Source organism: Mytilus californianus, unplaced genomic scaffold, assembly GCF_021869535.1.
Source record: "Mytilus californianus isolate M0D057914Y unplaced genomic scaffold, xbMytCali1.0.p SCAF_8, whole genome shotgun sequence".
In the NCBI taxonomy this organism is placed as follows: domain Eukaryota; kingdom Metazoa; phylum Mollusca; class Bivalvia; order Mytilida; family Mytilidae; genus Mytilus; species Mytilus californianus.
In genome coordinates this window covers 86,395,232-86,410,302 of record NW_026262734.1, presented here as the reverse complement: position 1 = coordinate 86,410,302, position 15,071 = coordinate 86,395,232, and the positions used below count along the sequence as shown (strand labels likewise).

General features: G+C 32.5%; 1 protein-coding gene across 1 annotated transcript; it reads left to right on the top strand.

Moving 5' to 3' along the window:
• Positions 1 to 3,740: 3,740 nt before the first annotated feature.
• On the top strand, positions 3,741 to 8,480 carry LOC127713016 (uncharacterized). The gene is made up of 2 exons (XM_052219615.1): positions 3,741 to 3,801; positions 6,735 to 8,480. The coding sequence occupies exon 2, from the start codon at positions 6,738 to 6,740 to the stop codon at positions 8,391 to 8,393; it is 1,656 nt and encodes a 551-aa protein (XP_052075575.1). The 5' UTR covers positions 3,741 to 3,801; positions 6,735 to 6,737; the 3' UTR covers positions 8,394 to 8,480.
• Positions 8,481 to 15,071: the final 6,591 nt, after the last annotated feature.

Sequence of the window (15,071 nt, the reverse complement as noted above, 5' to 3'; positions counted from 1 at the left end):
AAGATGTATTTCTCCGAAACAACCATTTCATCCATCAACAAACATTGTTGCTCAAAATAAAATGTATGGGTAACAATCCCTTTTTCGTATATCTCAAACATTTCATTAGTTTACCGTCAGGGTAAATATTATCAACAGGTCAAATTTATCTCTTATGTAATCATCAAAAAAGTATGACAACCCATTTAGGATTTAATGCCCCTGAAATATAAATTGTTTGCAAATTTTAAAGTTTTTTTAGCGAATACTATAATACATAGAAAGAAATTGTGAAGTTAAAATGTTAAGAAAAATAAGATCTACTAATAGGTTAACAATGCAAAATTGTTATTTTAACCCTTACACGAGATATTGTCCTTGATGATTATTTTTACCAATCTTTGCGGAATCAATAAAAGATCGAGAGAAACTGTTAAGGACAAAAATGTTTAGCAAAAGACGATCTACAAATAAATCAACTAAAGCAGTCAATTGCCCCTAAATAGAAATTATTTTCAGCAGAGGGCACATTGAGTGTTACCCTTGTCCGTATGTCAGTCTGTCCGTCCGTCCGTCCGTACGTACGTATCAAATTTAGTTTCCATTTAGTTTGCCTCAAACAAATGTTATGAAACCTATACACAATCCACAATACACAGACAACGGGGTTGCGTCACCGTTCTTGAGTTATGTCCGTTTATGCTAACGAGGGCATCACCTGTGTCCCATGGACACAATTTCCATATATTTCTACAAAACATAAATACTAGCTACTATTATTACCAAAAATACTACAATTGTTAGCTGATACATGTATTACTTTTGCTTGATTGTTTCTGTTAAATTTATTCATTACTTTTATAGACTAGGGACTACTTAAACATATTATAGCTTTATATATTGTAAAGACACTTGTCTAAAATTAAAAACTGTATGTTGCAATCTGGAAGGTGTTTATTATCTTGAGTCATGAGGTTGCCATTTTATTAACGTATACCACACATCTAATCTTATACATATATAAATTCAACCTCGAATTCTATAGAAATGACGCAATCAAATATAACTTGTCCATTTCAAAGATTCTTATATGTGGTTTGTTCCTAAATATAGCAATGGAAGCTGGTCGTTTATTTTACCAGGGTTCAATAACATACGGAAAACATTCTGTAAGGTTTGTGAAAATGTGAAGAAGCGAAAAAAAAAATATAAAAAAAAACAAAAAGATATTAACTTTATGTAAATAAAGGATTTTTGTTCAGATACCAAATGTGGTACGATTGCCAATAAAACAACTATTCACCAGAGTTCAAATGAAGTTAATGTCAGCAATAATATGCAACCGTACGTCCTTCAACAATGAGGAAACCCCTTGCCGTATAGTAGGCTATAAAAACCCCGACATGACAAATGTACATTTATTTACATCATTAATTTGATCAATTGAATCTTGACGATTAAGGTTTACAACACAGAAACTATATCAAGTTGTATTATCCTTTTAATTTTGATACACTTTTTATTTCTATACAGTATGCAATATCAAAATATGCAAAGAAAAAACATATCTTCATGAGCTACTTGTCGGCATATTTAAATTTGATTTGAGCCTGTTTGAGGTAAACATTTCAATAATTTGTCGAACACAAACTTTAATACGAAAAGTGATATTGTATATGGTTTTTTTGTAATATGTTCTTAAGTTAATTCGAAACTTTTAAGACAATAACCAAGTGTACGGAAAGATAAATGTGTAGAAAAAATCATGCATATATCCCTGACAGAAATTCGCGGACCGCTTTTTGTCAATATAAATGCAAGTAGAAAAACATCCTTGCAATTATTACACATGTGATATTCATGAAATAGTACACAATCGATTGTAAAATAGAAATGGGGACCATGTGTTCTTTTTATTTTTTTATTTTTTTTTGGTAAAAGTAGACAACCTTATTGAAAAACACTTGACATAATTTGACAGTTTTTCAAAATTAAAAGTATATTTATCGAATGTACCTGAAATTCATGACATCGATGTCTTAAAAAGTAGGCATTCAAATTATATTAAAGTTTAACTTACTATACAAAACTTCAATGCAGAATAAAATAGACTAAATGGAAAAGAAGAGATTCGTAAATTCAAGACACAAAACCACTACACGCTCTTTACAAAAATTAGTTACGAAATGAAGTTTTTCATATCCCAAAGTAGCAGTGATACCTTCATTACGAAGCTAAAACTTGCGATTACGAATTATTATTAAACATGCATGTTGAATTAAAGGCGATTTTCTTACAATTTTATCTTCGAAGCATGCTGATTAATTTAATTCTATTGTCTTATAATTGAAATTACAAGTATATATAGACTATAACACATTTATATGCGAATCAACGTTTGCTTAACTAAAATATTTTAAAAAGGTGTAGTTTGACTGTACCTCTGGTATCTTTCGTCCCTCTTTTAAAGATCATATATATTACAACTTTAACAAAACATTAACAAAACATCGGTTTTTCATATATTTTTGGTTGAATTTAACCGGAAAATGTTACGGAATTATTTTTATCCGAAATTTAAAATAATCTCAAAATGAGTTTCAAAACAAAATAAGATTATTGAAAATAACATCAAAAATCGAAATGTTCACTGACTGTACCTCATTTCAGTAATTTATTCTATTAGTTGATAAGGTTTTGTATTTGTGTTACATGTAGATATCCAAATCTAAAACGATGCGCAACAACGAAGTTTTATGTATATAGTCTTCGAAAGCTGTTGTCTTCTAGTGCGAAGAACTGTATATCGTCTACCTGGTCGTTCTGCCTGTATATCATAAGAGCCGAAGTCAGTGTTCATGGCATGTTGTTTTAAGCAGATGGAAAAGTCAGTCGTATATCTCTTCCACGAAAAAGGGAGAATGCAAATTGTGTACATCACGACGTGAGCTGTAGGGCGTTTAACTGTTGGAACTGGCTTAGTGAATTGTGAGCTACAAGTATTCGTAAGCTGTGGACAATTAATGCAATTTGACTAAGAATTTGAACATACTATATCTTTGATAATAAGCAGCATTTAATACTTCTATATAAGCTTAATAACTCAAGCTTTTATAATTTTTGCAAGCTCTCAAAATATAAAATGTTATTTTTATTCAGGATCATAACATTGTAATCAATAATACTGTAAATTCAGAAATTATTGCGAGGTTTTTATTATAGCGAATAATGCGATAGGTGGGTATCGCAATAGTTAGAACTCGCATTCAGATATCTGGTACCTACATAAGTATGCAGATTTTCCTGAACTCGCAATAAATAGTCTTGCATTTTTGTCCATTCTTCAAAAATCGAAATAATAAATGCATGCGATAATTTCTGAATTTTCAGTACATTGTTATGGAAAACAGAGACAAAAATATAAAAACAAAGTAAAATTGAAATTTACACCACTGTGCTAGATTATATCGACTTTTAAAATCTTGGGAAACTGTTTTTTTTTTTAATATGAAAAACCAATAATTGTTAAAATGAATATGTTTAATATTTTACAATAAATCTTTTAACAATTCCCCTTTTAACAATATTTTAGTTGATAACTGAAACAGGTGAATTACATGTGAATATCGAGATGCCAGTCCTTACGTTGAAACCCTAATCACTAATGTTATTTTAGTCTAATTATCAAATGTTGTAGAATAGTGAACACACTGAATCAACACAGGGTTACGTACAGGTAGAAAGTATTTACTAGTTATCTACCCTTTTCTTGCTTGACTGTATACATGGGCGTACTGTGATAACATTAATTACGAAACTAAGGTAAATTGTCTGTCATTAACCTACTATATAAGTGTATAATTGCAGCCTAGTGTTTAAAATAAGCACAAGTAACTTAGTAAGCAAAAGTTTAGTAATCATAGGGAAATACGTTAAAGAAAGACGTAAATAAAACGAGACCGATATTCAGGATATACTTCCTGGTATAATTAGTTACTTGTGTCGTATCAGTCACTGAAATGGTGCATCACAATGTCGGTCTATATTTATTTTAATTGCTTCAAAAGTGTTAGAAGCAATTACATTAACTTGTAGATTATTTCAATCGTTTATTACGCGTCGCGAAAATTGTTTCAAACGAAATGTGTGTTACAGCCCTGCTTGATAATTTGCAATTAAGTCCACGGGTATCAGAGGAAGATTTAGATGGGAGAGGGGTGCGCAGACTTTTTACCTATTTCACTCCAAACTTTGTCCAGTTTGGTAGCCCCATGCCCCCTTTTCAAAATCCTGAATCCTCATCTGGTTAATAGTTTTAATAACATTAAAAAAATGTTTTATACGCTCTATCTTCAATTTAAAAGTTTGTTTCATATCATCACAAATACTTCTTTGAGTAGAGAGAAGGAGGTTTGAGTACTTTTAATCTTATATCATAACAAACATGTCTGGAATAATTTAGGTTCTGTAATTTCCCCTTTTTCAACAGAATTTATATTTGTTTTAAATGCGTCGTTCGTTAGTTTTTCTATATTCACAAGGCGATCGTACTTAAGCAATAAATACTTATAAAAATGTAAATTGAGCTTCTAACCTAAATGTCCGGTTAATCAAACCAAGAATACTATAAAATAAAAGGTTCCTCTGACATTAAATTAACACAGATATCTTACGGGTAACTTTTAAGTTACATACTAACCCCACAAATTATGAAATTAATCAACCAAAGTATATATCACATATGAAGAAATGGATTTTTAAAAATGTCTGCAAATAAATAAGTATAAGCACTGATAATACTTAGTTTTTGTCTGTCGTCTGTTAACGTATTTTAATCTACTCCTAAACTACGAACCATTTTAAATAAAAGCTCACTTGATTTATCATTAATGTCTAATGAAACGAGTTGCTGGCGATAATAATGCGAAAGAACTTATATACTTGAACAAATGCATTAATATGTTCTAAACAAAAGTCATAAGTGAACTTTTTTTCATTCGTTACGAATCCATTACGTATAATGATCGACAAACTATATTTCATTAAGTGATTTTTAATAGAAAACAGAATTTAATAAGTGAGATGATAGAACGATATGTATTTGTTTTCAAATATGGTTCACGGGTAACCATTTGTTAGTTAAATACAGGTATTTGTCTAATATCTTGAAAACCATATAAAACCAAAAACCAGATCTAGTAAATATTCATATCTACTTACTCTAAAGGAGTTCTTGTTCTTTAATGACAATGTTAAATCAATTTTAGCTTGAAAGCTTTGTATACAAACAGAAACTGTAAGCAGTACAAAATGGTTAGTAAAAAAGGTCATTCATAACAGTTCTCTGCATGTTACATATTTGTTTGTTTGTTTGCAATGTTAACTGCTTTACCCCTTTTTTGACATTTTTACCTATTATGTCTGTTTGTTTTGTTCACACATCGATGTCAATATAATGGAATTTTATGCGACTGTCATACAAATGAGAGGTTAAACAAGCTATAAAACCAGGTTTAATACACCATTTTCTACATAAGAAAACGCATGTACCAAGTCAGGAATATGACAGTTGTTATCCATTCGTTTGATGTGTTTGAGCTTTTGATTTTGCCATTTGATTACGGTTATGATTTCCGTTCTGAAATTTCCTCGAAGTTCGGTATTTTTGTTATTTTACTTTTTTTTCTTTTTGAAAAGGCGCCTGAGTTGATTGTAGACAATTGGGTGTGATACATGACTTATCTCTTGATACTGTTCAACGATACTTCGAGGTGGTTCTCCTTTCTCTGTCGATTTACTATTTGTTTCCTAGTTTCCTAGTGGTTTTAACCCAGTATTTGTTGATGTAATCGGTGAACAGAGTGTCGACTGATGAATCGGAATTTCCGGGGATCCTCGTCATGCATGAAACCATGCGGCTTCTACTTCAACCTGTGGTTCAAGGGATTATTGCTGCATTGCGTGTCTAGTTTTCGCAAAATACACTAAGTGTTATGAGAAAAAAAAACACAACTTTTTATAAATGAATCCTTTAATGGATGTTTTGACATCAACCATGTGCTCTATAAATAAAATAGTTTGGTATATGGAAACTTAAATTTGGTGCAAGCAGTCTTAAGTGGTGTTATAAACCTCGAGTAGATGAGTTCTGACGTCCAAAGATAAACGGCGAGGACTAGTGGAAAATTTTTCCATCCACCAGTTGGTGAAGAATGTACATCTGCTTAAAGAGTGAGAACAAAAATTACAAACAGTTACCAACCTTTTGAAATATCACGATTCCGTTGAAAATAAATTGATAATTGACCCAGTAACAGTAGAAAAAAGTTGAATGATATATCACAATTCCCACTATTCCGGGTATTTGTTTAAATTTCAAATAGTGTATATGAAAAATTATGTGTTATATGAAAATCATGGACTGTAAATGACGTAGTTTTTATTTGTCTTCACGCGGTTTAAATCATACAATACCATGTATCTTTTCTACATGCAATGTCCACATTACTCAACAACACACACTACATTTGGAGTTTGATGGGTATTTTAATCAGTAAAGAAAAACGGGAAATTTTTCAAATTTCAAACGATCACTCATAAACCCATATGAAATTTTAACGCATGATTATGTTCTTCAATAACATCTACGAATTGTTAATCTGTACATGATGTCAACACTAACTGATTTGTAGAGGGATATTTAATGCGCTCCTTTAAAAGCCAATTACATTTTTTATTTATTTTGTCTTTTCAAGGATATGTCGTCAAAATCTCCAAATATGTATTGTGGAACCTGTTCAAGAAGAAGTAGATCCAACAAAGCTGTAAAGTACTGTACAGACTGCGAGGATGGGCTTTGTGCAGACTGCGAAGATTTTCACGGAAGCATTAAAACTTTTGATACCCATCATATAATAGATATCAACGTCATTGAAGGTAAACCATTTGTTGTCAATAAATCTTGCAAAGTTCATCCCGATATGGTTTTAGAATATTTTTGCTCCGATCATGATACAATGTGCTGTCGGTCGTGTATGGCTAGCGCTCATCGCTCATGTGACAAGTTACTTCCAATTGAAGTATCCGCGAAAGGGGTCAAGAGTTCAACCATGTATGAAGACATTTTCAAAGATGTCACTACACTAAATTCCGCAATAAACGAGCTGGAAGATAAAAGGAAAGAGGTAATGATCAGTCTTAAAGATAGTAAGATGGCAGTTCAGCAAGACGTTAAACACTTCAAAGCACGATTCTTAAAACGCATTGAAGAAATTGAAGCATCTTTAATGTTTGAAATAGACACAATTCATACAGACCTCTCAAATGAAGCAAACGACAACCTTGAAAAGATATGTGATCGAAGACGAAAGATACAAAATATTTCTGAACAGATTAATTCTGTATCAACATATGGATCTGAAAGTCAAATATTTATGCTGATAAATAATATCAAAGAAGAACTGAACTGCCATGCAAATGATTTTCAAAAGCTGGTGTCGTCTCAAAAATATGTATCTCTTTCGTTGAAAGAGTCCGATTTGTTATCTGTTATAAAATCTTTTGGTACAGTTGAAATCAATGAGACTTTCCTTGATGTCAAATACAAACCGTTTAAGATTCAGCAAGCGCAACTATTGCAACAACAGATAAAGCTTCCATCTAAATTTCAGCTAGATGTTAAATTTAAAGTACCTGGTTCAAACCTTGTCGGGATAAGTGTGACAAAAGACAATAGATTGTTCCTGTGTAATTGGAACAGTTCAACTTTATTTGTTATGTCTGACAAAGGCAAAACATTGGCAACAATTCAAATGGATGGGAAACAGTGGGGGATTGCTATGGAAGAAGACAAAAATACAGCATGGGTCACACTACCAGAGATACAGTCCATTCAGACAGTAAATATTTCTACAATTAAGAAGGGACCACTGATAAAAGTACCATGCTACTGTTATGGTATTGCTATTATTGACGATCAAATTGCTGTTGGTGGGAACGGCAAGATATACATTATCAGTAAAAACGGTGACTTAAAGAAGACACTTGATGTTGGAGAAAGCAAAGTTCACTCCTTATCAGTTGGACAAAATCATCAGCTTTACTATGCTCAAGCTGATGTGCAAAAATCAAAACTGAACTGCATTGGATTAGATGGAACAGTTACGTCTATCTCTGCTAAAGATACTTACAACGTGATTGGTGTTAAAAGCGACAGAATAGGAAATGTCTATTTCCTGGAATACCAAGCATCAAATCTTAAGCTGTTTTCATTTGAAGATAAATCTCTTAAAACTACATTGACAACAAAAGATGGACTAAAATCACCCTATGGCCTGGCTTTCAGTAACGATAGGTCTAAACTTTTCGTTTCAAATCACTCTGCGGGTGAGATATTGGTATTTTTGTGTAATTAAGAATTACAGACTTGTTAGTTTTATAGTGAATAAAAGTTATGTCCGTGTACGTTAGTATTTTAGAAATAAAAAAGTATTTCAAACTTTTTTGGGCCATAGAAAATTAGTAAGGAGAAAAATATATAATAAAAAATCATAATAATAGTGTCTTTTCTTGCAATTCATAACCCTGACAGTTTATTGGAATGTGTTCCTTGATATTCAACGATACCACTACATTTTGTTATAGCTATAAACGGTCATTGGTGCTTTAGCCATCACTTGGCGTCTGTCGTTATTGTCCGTCCATCAACCGTCGTCGTAACTTTAAAAATATGTATTTGTCTGAAACAACCATTTCATCCATCATCAAAAATTGTTGCTCAAAATAAAATTTATGGGTAACATGCCCTTTTTCGTATATCTCAAACATTTCATTAGTTTTAGCAAAACCGCCAGGTAAAAAATTATCAACCGGTCCAGGTTCATCTATGTAATTATCAGAATAGTAGGACAACCCATTTAGGATTCAACGCTCCTGAAATATAAATTGTTTACAAATTTTAAAGTTATTTTAGCGAGTAATATAAAACAAAGAAAGAAATTGTGAATTTGAAATGTTAAGAAAATAAATTCCACAAATAGACAAACAAGACAAACTTCTTATTTTAACCCTTACATGAGTTGTTGTTCTTGATGATTATGTTTTACCTATCTTTACGGAATCAATAATACATGTAGATCGAGAGAAACTGTTAAAGGCAATAACTACAACAAAACTGTGAATTGCCCCGTAATAGGAGTTATTTTGATCGAAATATGATGTTGGTCTTTTTATGCCCCCGCCGCAGCAGAGTGGGCATTGAGTGTTACCCTTGTCCGTCTGTCCGTCTGACCCACCGTCCGTCCGTCCCAAAATTAGTTTCCGTTTGTTTTGCCATAACCAAATGTTATGAAATTTATAATCAATCCACAAAACACAGATCAAGTTCGAATTTGATATCAATTTGGGTTGCGTCACTAATACTTTTACCGTTCTTGAGTTATGTCCCTTTATGCAAACCGATGCATCAACTGTGTACCATAGATACATTCTCCGTTTCTTTGCATGTACCATAAAATAAAGAGTGAAACTGCAAAAAGCAAAAATGTTCAGAAAAATACGATCTACAAATAGGTTAACATGGCCCTCTCTTCGAAGTTATTGCCGTTGAAAGATGGTTTTTACCCATGTTATGCATTTGTTTGTGGAAATCAGTAAAGATAGAGAGAAATTGTATATATCAAAGATGTTCATCACAATAACATCTACAAAAAAGTCAACATTGCCAATAACTGACAAATGACTCCTTATACATGTTTGAGTTATTACCCCTTAGTAACAGTTTTTAGTCGAGGCATTTCAACTCGGTGAAGATTTACTAATCATGTACACGTTGAATTTACCCAGTGATACTCGAGTACTCTCTCGGAAAAAAATCTACAAAATGGAAACACAGAAGCAAACCCATTTTACGTGTTGGTTGAGGGTCGTTGTCTTATTGACGAAAAACCCTCAACACTATTACTTAGGACTAGATAATAGTCCAAGGAATTTTATACCATAAGTAATAGCTCATCTTCAACATGCACTAATTATGTTAACTGACAATAATCTAATCAATTAATTGATAAACATCTATAGAAAAAAAATTACTCAGAAAACAGTAACCGTAAAAAACCCATTTAATGATGATTAGAACTATACTTTAAACAATTCTCTGAGTGTCGACAGGTTGCAACGGATTTAATATTATCTTTTCGACTTTTTCTGGGACGAGTCGATTTCTTAACTTTGTTACGTAACTAACAGTCCTGCTGATGAGTATACTTGTTCTGTGGTACAGAAGTGGTGGAATGATTAATGTATTTTTTAACGATTTAAAACCCCAATTCAATGATTTTTTTCTGATAACCAAATGGAATATATTCTAAATCCAACTACAGTACTAGTCAGCAAGTGAAATATTTAGGCTCCTTTATTAAACAGTCTATGGAACTGAGCACAGGGGGCACTTTAAGTCATTTGTTGTGTTGTGTATTTAATATTTTTATTTTCATGTGAATATAAATATCGTCATTATATTGTTGTTCATACATGCAACTGTTATGCCTTAGACCCTCTTATAGATGTAATTTGTGCTTAGTAAAAAATGATAAAAAAAAAATTAATAGACGATATGCTAAAAGTGAAACCTTGGAAAGTTGCTTTTGTCCATAGCCTACATCTGTTCGAGGGAATTTTAAATGACAACTAAAAGCAAACATTTGAAAAGTATTTGATTTTTGATTAATTTTTATTAATATCTAATTTACCGGGAGGCGCTCTTTATAAAAATATGTTTTCTTTAAGTAAGAAGGCAACAACAGAAACTGATTAGTCGAGTATCATTTTGGTATTCGATACTCGGTACTACCAAGCGATACTCGAATACTCGATGACATCCCTAACTGTTTACCTATTTTACCATTTTTGTAGAATTATGATAGAAAGAATACGTCTTTTTACCGAATTTATTTTAGAAAACTACCAGCATAATTTATAACAAAACAATTTCCGGAAAATAAATATGACAAACATGAACCAACGACAACCACTGACATACAAACTAGGCGGTACTGGGTCAGAATAGTGTGCCCGGAAAGGTTGACATGCTTTTTGTGGAATGTTACCTTGTGAATTAATGAGAACGATACTTTATAAATTGCATTCGTCCGAAGCGCTTTTCTGGATTTGCCTTCATCATCAGGAACGACCGATGCCGAATATTGAAAACTAAGGATATATAAGTACTGAAACATTTGAAGAGCTATATGGCCCGAAAGGACCTAAAATAATAGTCTAATCCATCTAAGATCAATTTTACAATAGGGAGTTTATCCCTTAGTTTCTAGAAAAAATTATAAACGGACAATTTTAGAAAGATTTGTTATAAATCATGTCAGTACCGAACAATCTTATTAAAATTCATACCTGTATTAACTCGCGTGCTCGTACATATAAGGATAACGAAATCAGAGAACTGTATTTTAATTCAATTGAGTACCGAAGTACTGACTACTAAGCTGTTGATATCCTCGGGGACTTGTGAACTTACACGTTGAAATTCAGCTTAACTTTTCGGTCTGGTATAAGATAGGATTCGTATTCAATTCACAATTACATAATCTAGTTCTGGTATGTATGTAATATTTGTCACTGGATAATGATACAAACCCATCTGAATATTTGACTTGCCTTAATATAGTCTATCAACAATATCCAGCAACTTTTGTATAATGTAATCAATTTCAGAATGAAATGCATATTGGTTAAAAGTTTTCAAAGCGTTACCCAAACGTCATTAAAACGTTCTAGAGAAATGAATATGACCTTACGGTGAACTATAGTTTTTAATTTCTGTGTCATTTGTTCTCTTGTGAAGAGTTGTCTCATTGGCAATCATACTACATCTTCTTTTTTATATGCATCAACATTTAATTAATTTTTGTGTGCGAACACTGCAATTAATCCTTTGGATTATGTAATCATCGATTTGACCAACTTATAAGGAATATAAAATAAAATATCGATTCTTTGAGCTACCCAAACAGGGGAGAGAAATTAGTATGGCACTGAAAACTCATACGTTGAAGAAATACAGACCACACTATGTTTACGGTAAACGAAAAAGAAGAACAGAAAATAAGGAGGCCCACACTCTTGATTTTTGTAAACAGTTTTTGTTATTGATCAATTTCACATCTATTAATTTTGTTTTTAATGGAAGCAACTGCTTGAATTTAAAGTAATATAGTCACTACATCAGCTCCAACACAGATTGATTGATTTGTTGGAGTTAAACGCAACTTTCAGCACTATTGGCTATTTCGTGGTGGTCACGTTTTAATGTTAGAGGACTTATGAATGCCCGGGAAAACCACGGACCTTAGGCAGGAAAACTGGCAATCCAAGTCATATGAATTATTAATAATATTGAAGCCACTTACAGGGTTTCAACTCACTTCTTCAGTATTGAAAGGAATGCTGATACAATAATTACAAACTACGTAGACCACTCGGTCCCCTACAACATAGAAGACTGTAACTGAATGCAAATTTCATCAAGACAAAAAAATATGACAAACATCATACAAAAATGTTGATATTGATAACAAACGAAAACATTGACTATCAGTTTTCTTTTCAGGAATGTTTATAGCTTCTGAAAATGACAATCATGTGTTTACTTTGATAATACGTTTCACGACCATATAGTCCAAACGAAGTAGTTAGAATAAGATACTATTGTTGTCGAAGCACCTCAATATTCTCTTTTCTTTGTCTTTTGGGTCCATTTTCCTTTATTCTTTATATTTTTTGCCCATTATTCTCTATTCTGTAAACCCCAACCCACACCCTCTTTCTACCTGTAAAGTGAGCATATGCGGATTTGAAACCACATCTTCTTTTTTATACCAGCCAGCACGATGTGTTGAGTATCAGTTACATCAATGAAATGTTGCTGAATTTTGTGATTGTGATTAAAATAAATGTCAGCGTTTAACGAACGGGAATACCTTGATAAATATATAGGATACATGCATATTATTCTTATACCTCCGAGGTTGAGGTTCGGCTTAAATGTATTATTATTAAGTGTATAAGAAAACATACCTTTCTCCTCTTTTCACATTTACCAATTACTCACTCTCCGTTTAATATAAGAGTAAAAACTAAAAGTACAACGAACAACACGTGGTCTACACAGCCTCATTTGGTACAGGCAAACAATGTGTGGCTTCACGTGTGCACGAAAGAGCTTGTCATAAATTAAGAATGTGGGATACATTTTACCTATATTGTGCATGTTATACTACAAAAATCTTAAATGCATGCCCACGTTTCAATTCGGGATCTCAATACGAAACAAACATCAAAGATAAAAAAAAAGAGTAATACAAATGTATATATTACTGTTGGAACTTCCAAATAGATTTCATATCAACTTTATAAATAATACAATAAAAACATTATGTATCTTGTGCAATGGCAATATAACATGTATGCACACAATCTGAATATAAATAAAGAGAGATAAAAGCATTTAAAGTATTGTTATTGAGCTTTGCTCAGTGAATGTATACAAAATGTATGTATATGGTATTTGACCTTGGCAGTGAGTTTCTCGGACTATCATCATTATGAGCCGAAGGTCGTCTTGGTTCTCTCCGAGGGTACTCCGATGTCCTTAACTAATCAAAACTTATATAGCCATGGTTGTTTAGAGTTAAACCCAATAATAAAAAAAAGAATGACATATAGTTCCATGTTAAGGAGATGTGTTGTTTTTCAAGTCAAGAACAGTCACTGTGTGCTTGTCTACTTTTATCATATTATTTTCTGTATCTGATTTGGTCTTTGCATATCTTTGGTAATCAATACAAACTTTCATTGTTCCTTCAAATTAATTTCGATGTTTCGTTATTTTGCACCGTATAAGGTCTAAGCATGTTCCAACTGGAAATACAAGTCAGATATTGGTGATTGGTAACGTGTATTGTCCATTCCAGTATTTTTTTTATGATATTACTGTTATTTCTGGCTTTTTATGATTAATTATAAAATCATGGAAGGTGTGGAACGGCTCCTTTTTGTCCCTTATATTCGAAAATAAAAATGAGTACAAATATAGCCTATTGTATCCATGCAATGTTCACAAAACATATGTTTGTCAGATATTCGCATTCATGTCTTTATGTTTTGTCCTACTTAATTGTATTGCAGCTCCAAAGTTCTTGCGATTAATAGCGGGAAAACAGAAAAAAATCGTACAAAATAGTCTGTCTCAAATTTCTGTTACTTTGTTTCTGTCTGGTTGATGGAATCACCCACACCTCCTTTGAAACCTATGCTGAAATTTCTTATTCAAATTTAACCGGTACCTTTTTTCCAGTACCAAATGAGATGCGATATTTACATGTATTATGTATTTATTGTAAGTCGGTAAGTTGTATGTGTGTCCGCTATAAAATTGGTTAAACATTATTGGTACCCTAGCCCGCCATAGGAGGCAACTGCCAACATGCCTCCACATTATTTAAGGCCCGGATCTCCACAAAATTACAGTAAACAAACAAAAAGGTGACATGCAGTCTTGTTTTGAAATGATTTAATTAAATTACAAGTTGATTGGTTTATGATGAGACACACGACTCTGTCAATTACTTAGACACTAATTTTATCACTAAGCTAATCCAATTATCTAATTAAATAATATAGAAAACGTATCTGTAGTGTAAACCAGTGGCGGATCCAGAGGAGGGGGGGGGGGGGGTTCCAGGGGTTGGAACCCCCCTTTTTTTGACGATCAATGCATTTGAATGGGGACATATAGTTGGAACCCCCCTCCCTTATCCTTGGTTGAGAACCCCCCCCCCCCCTTTTTTATAAATGGCTGGATCCGCCCCTGGTGTAAACGATTATCTAATGATTGTTTAGTCCAGTACATATATATTAAAATAATATTTTGAACTGAGCAAAACAATAATTTTCTTTTTTTCAAATAATTTTTGTATCGACCATTTGGCATTTTAGATTGGGGCTGGGAACAGTATATCTAACAATATATATGTTCCTGATTGGGGGTATATATTTTGATCTACTTTAATCTAGATTAA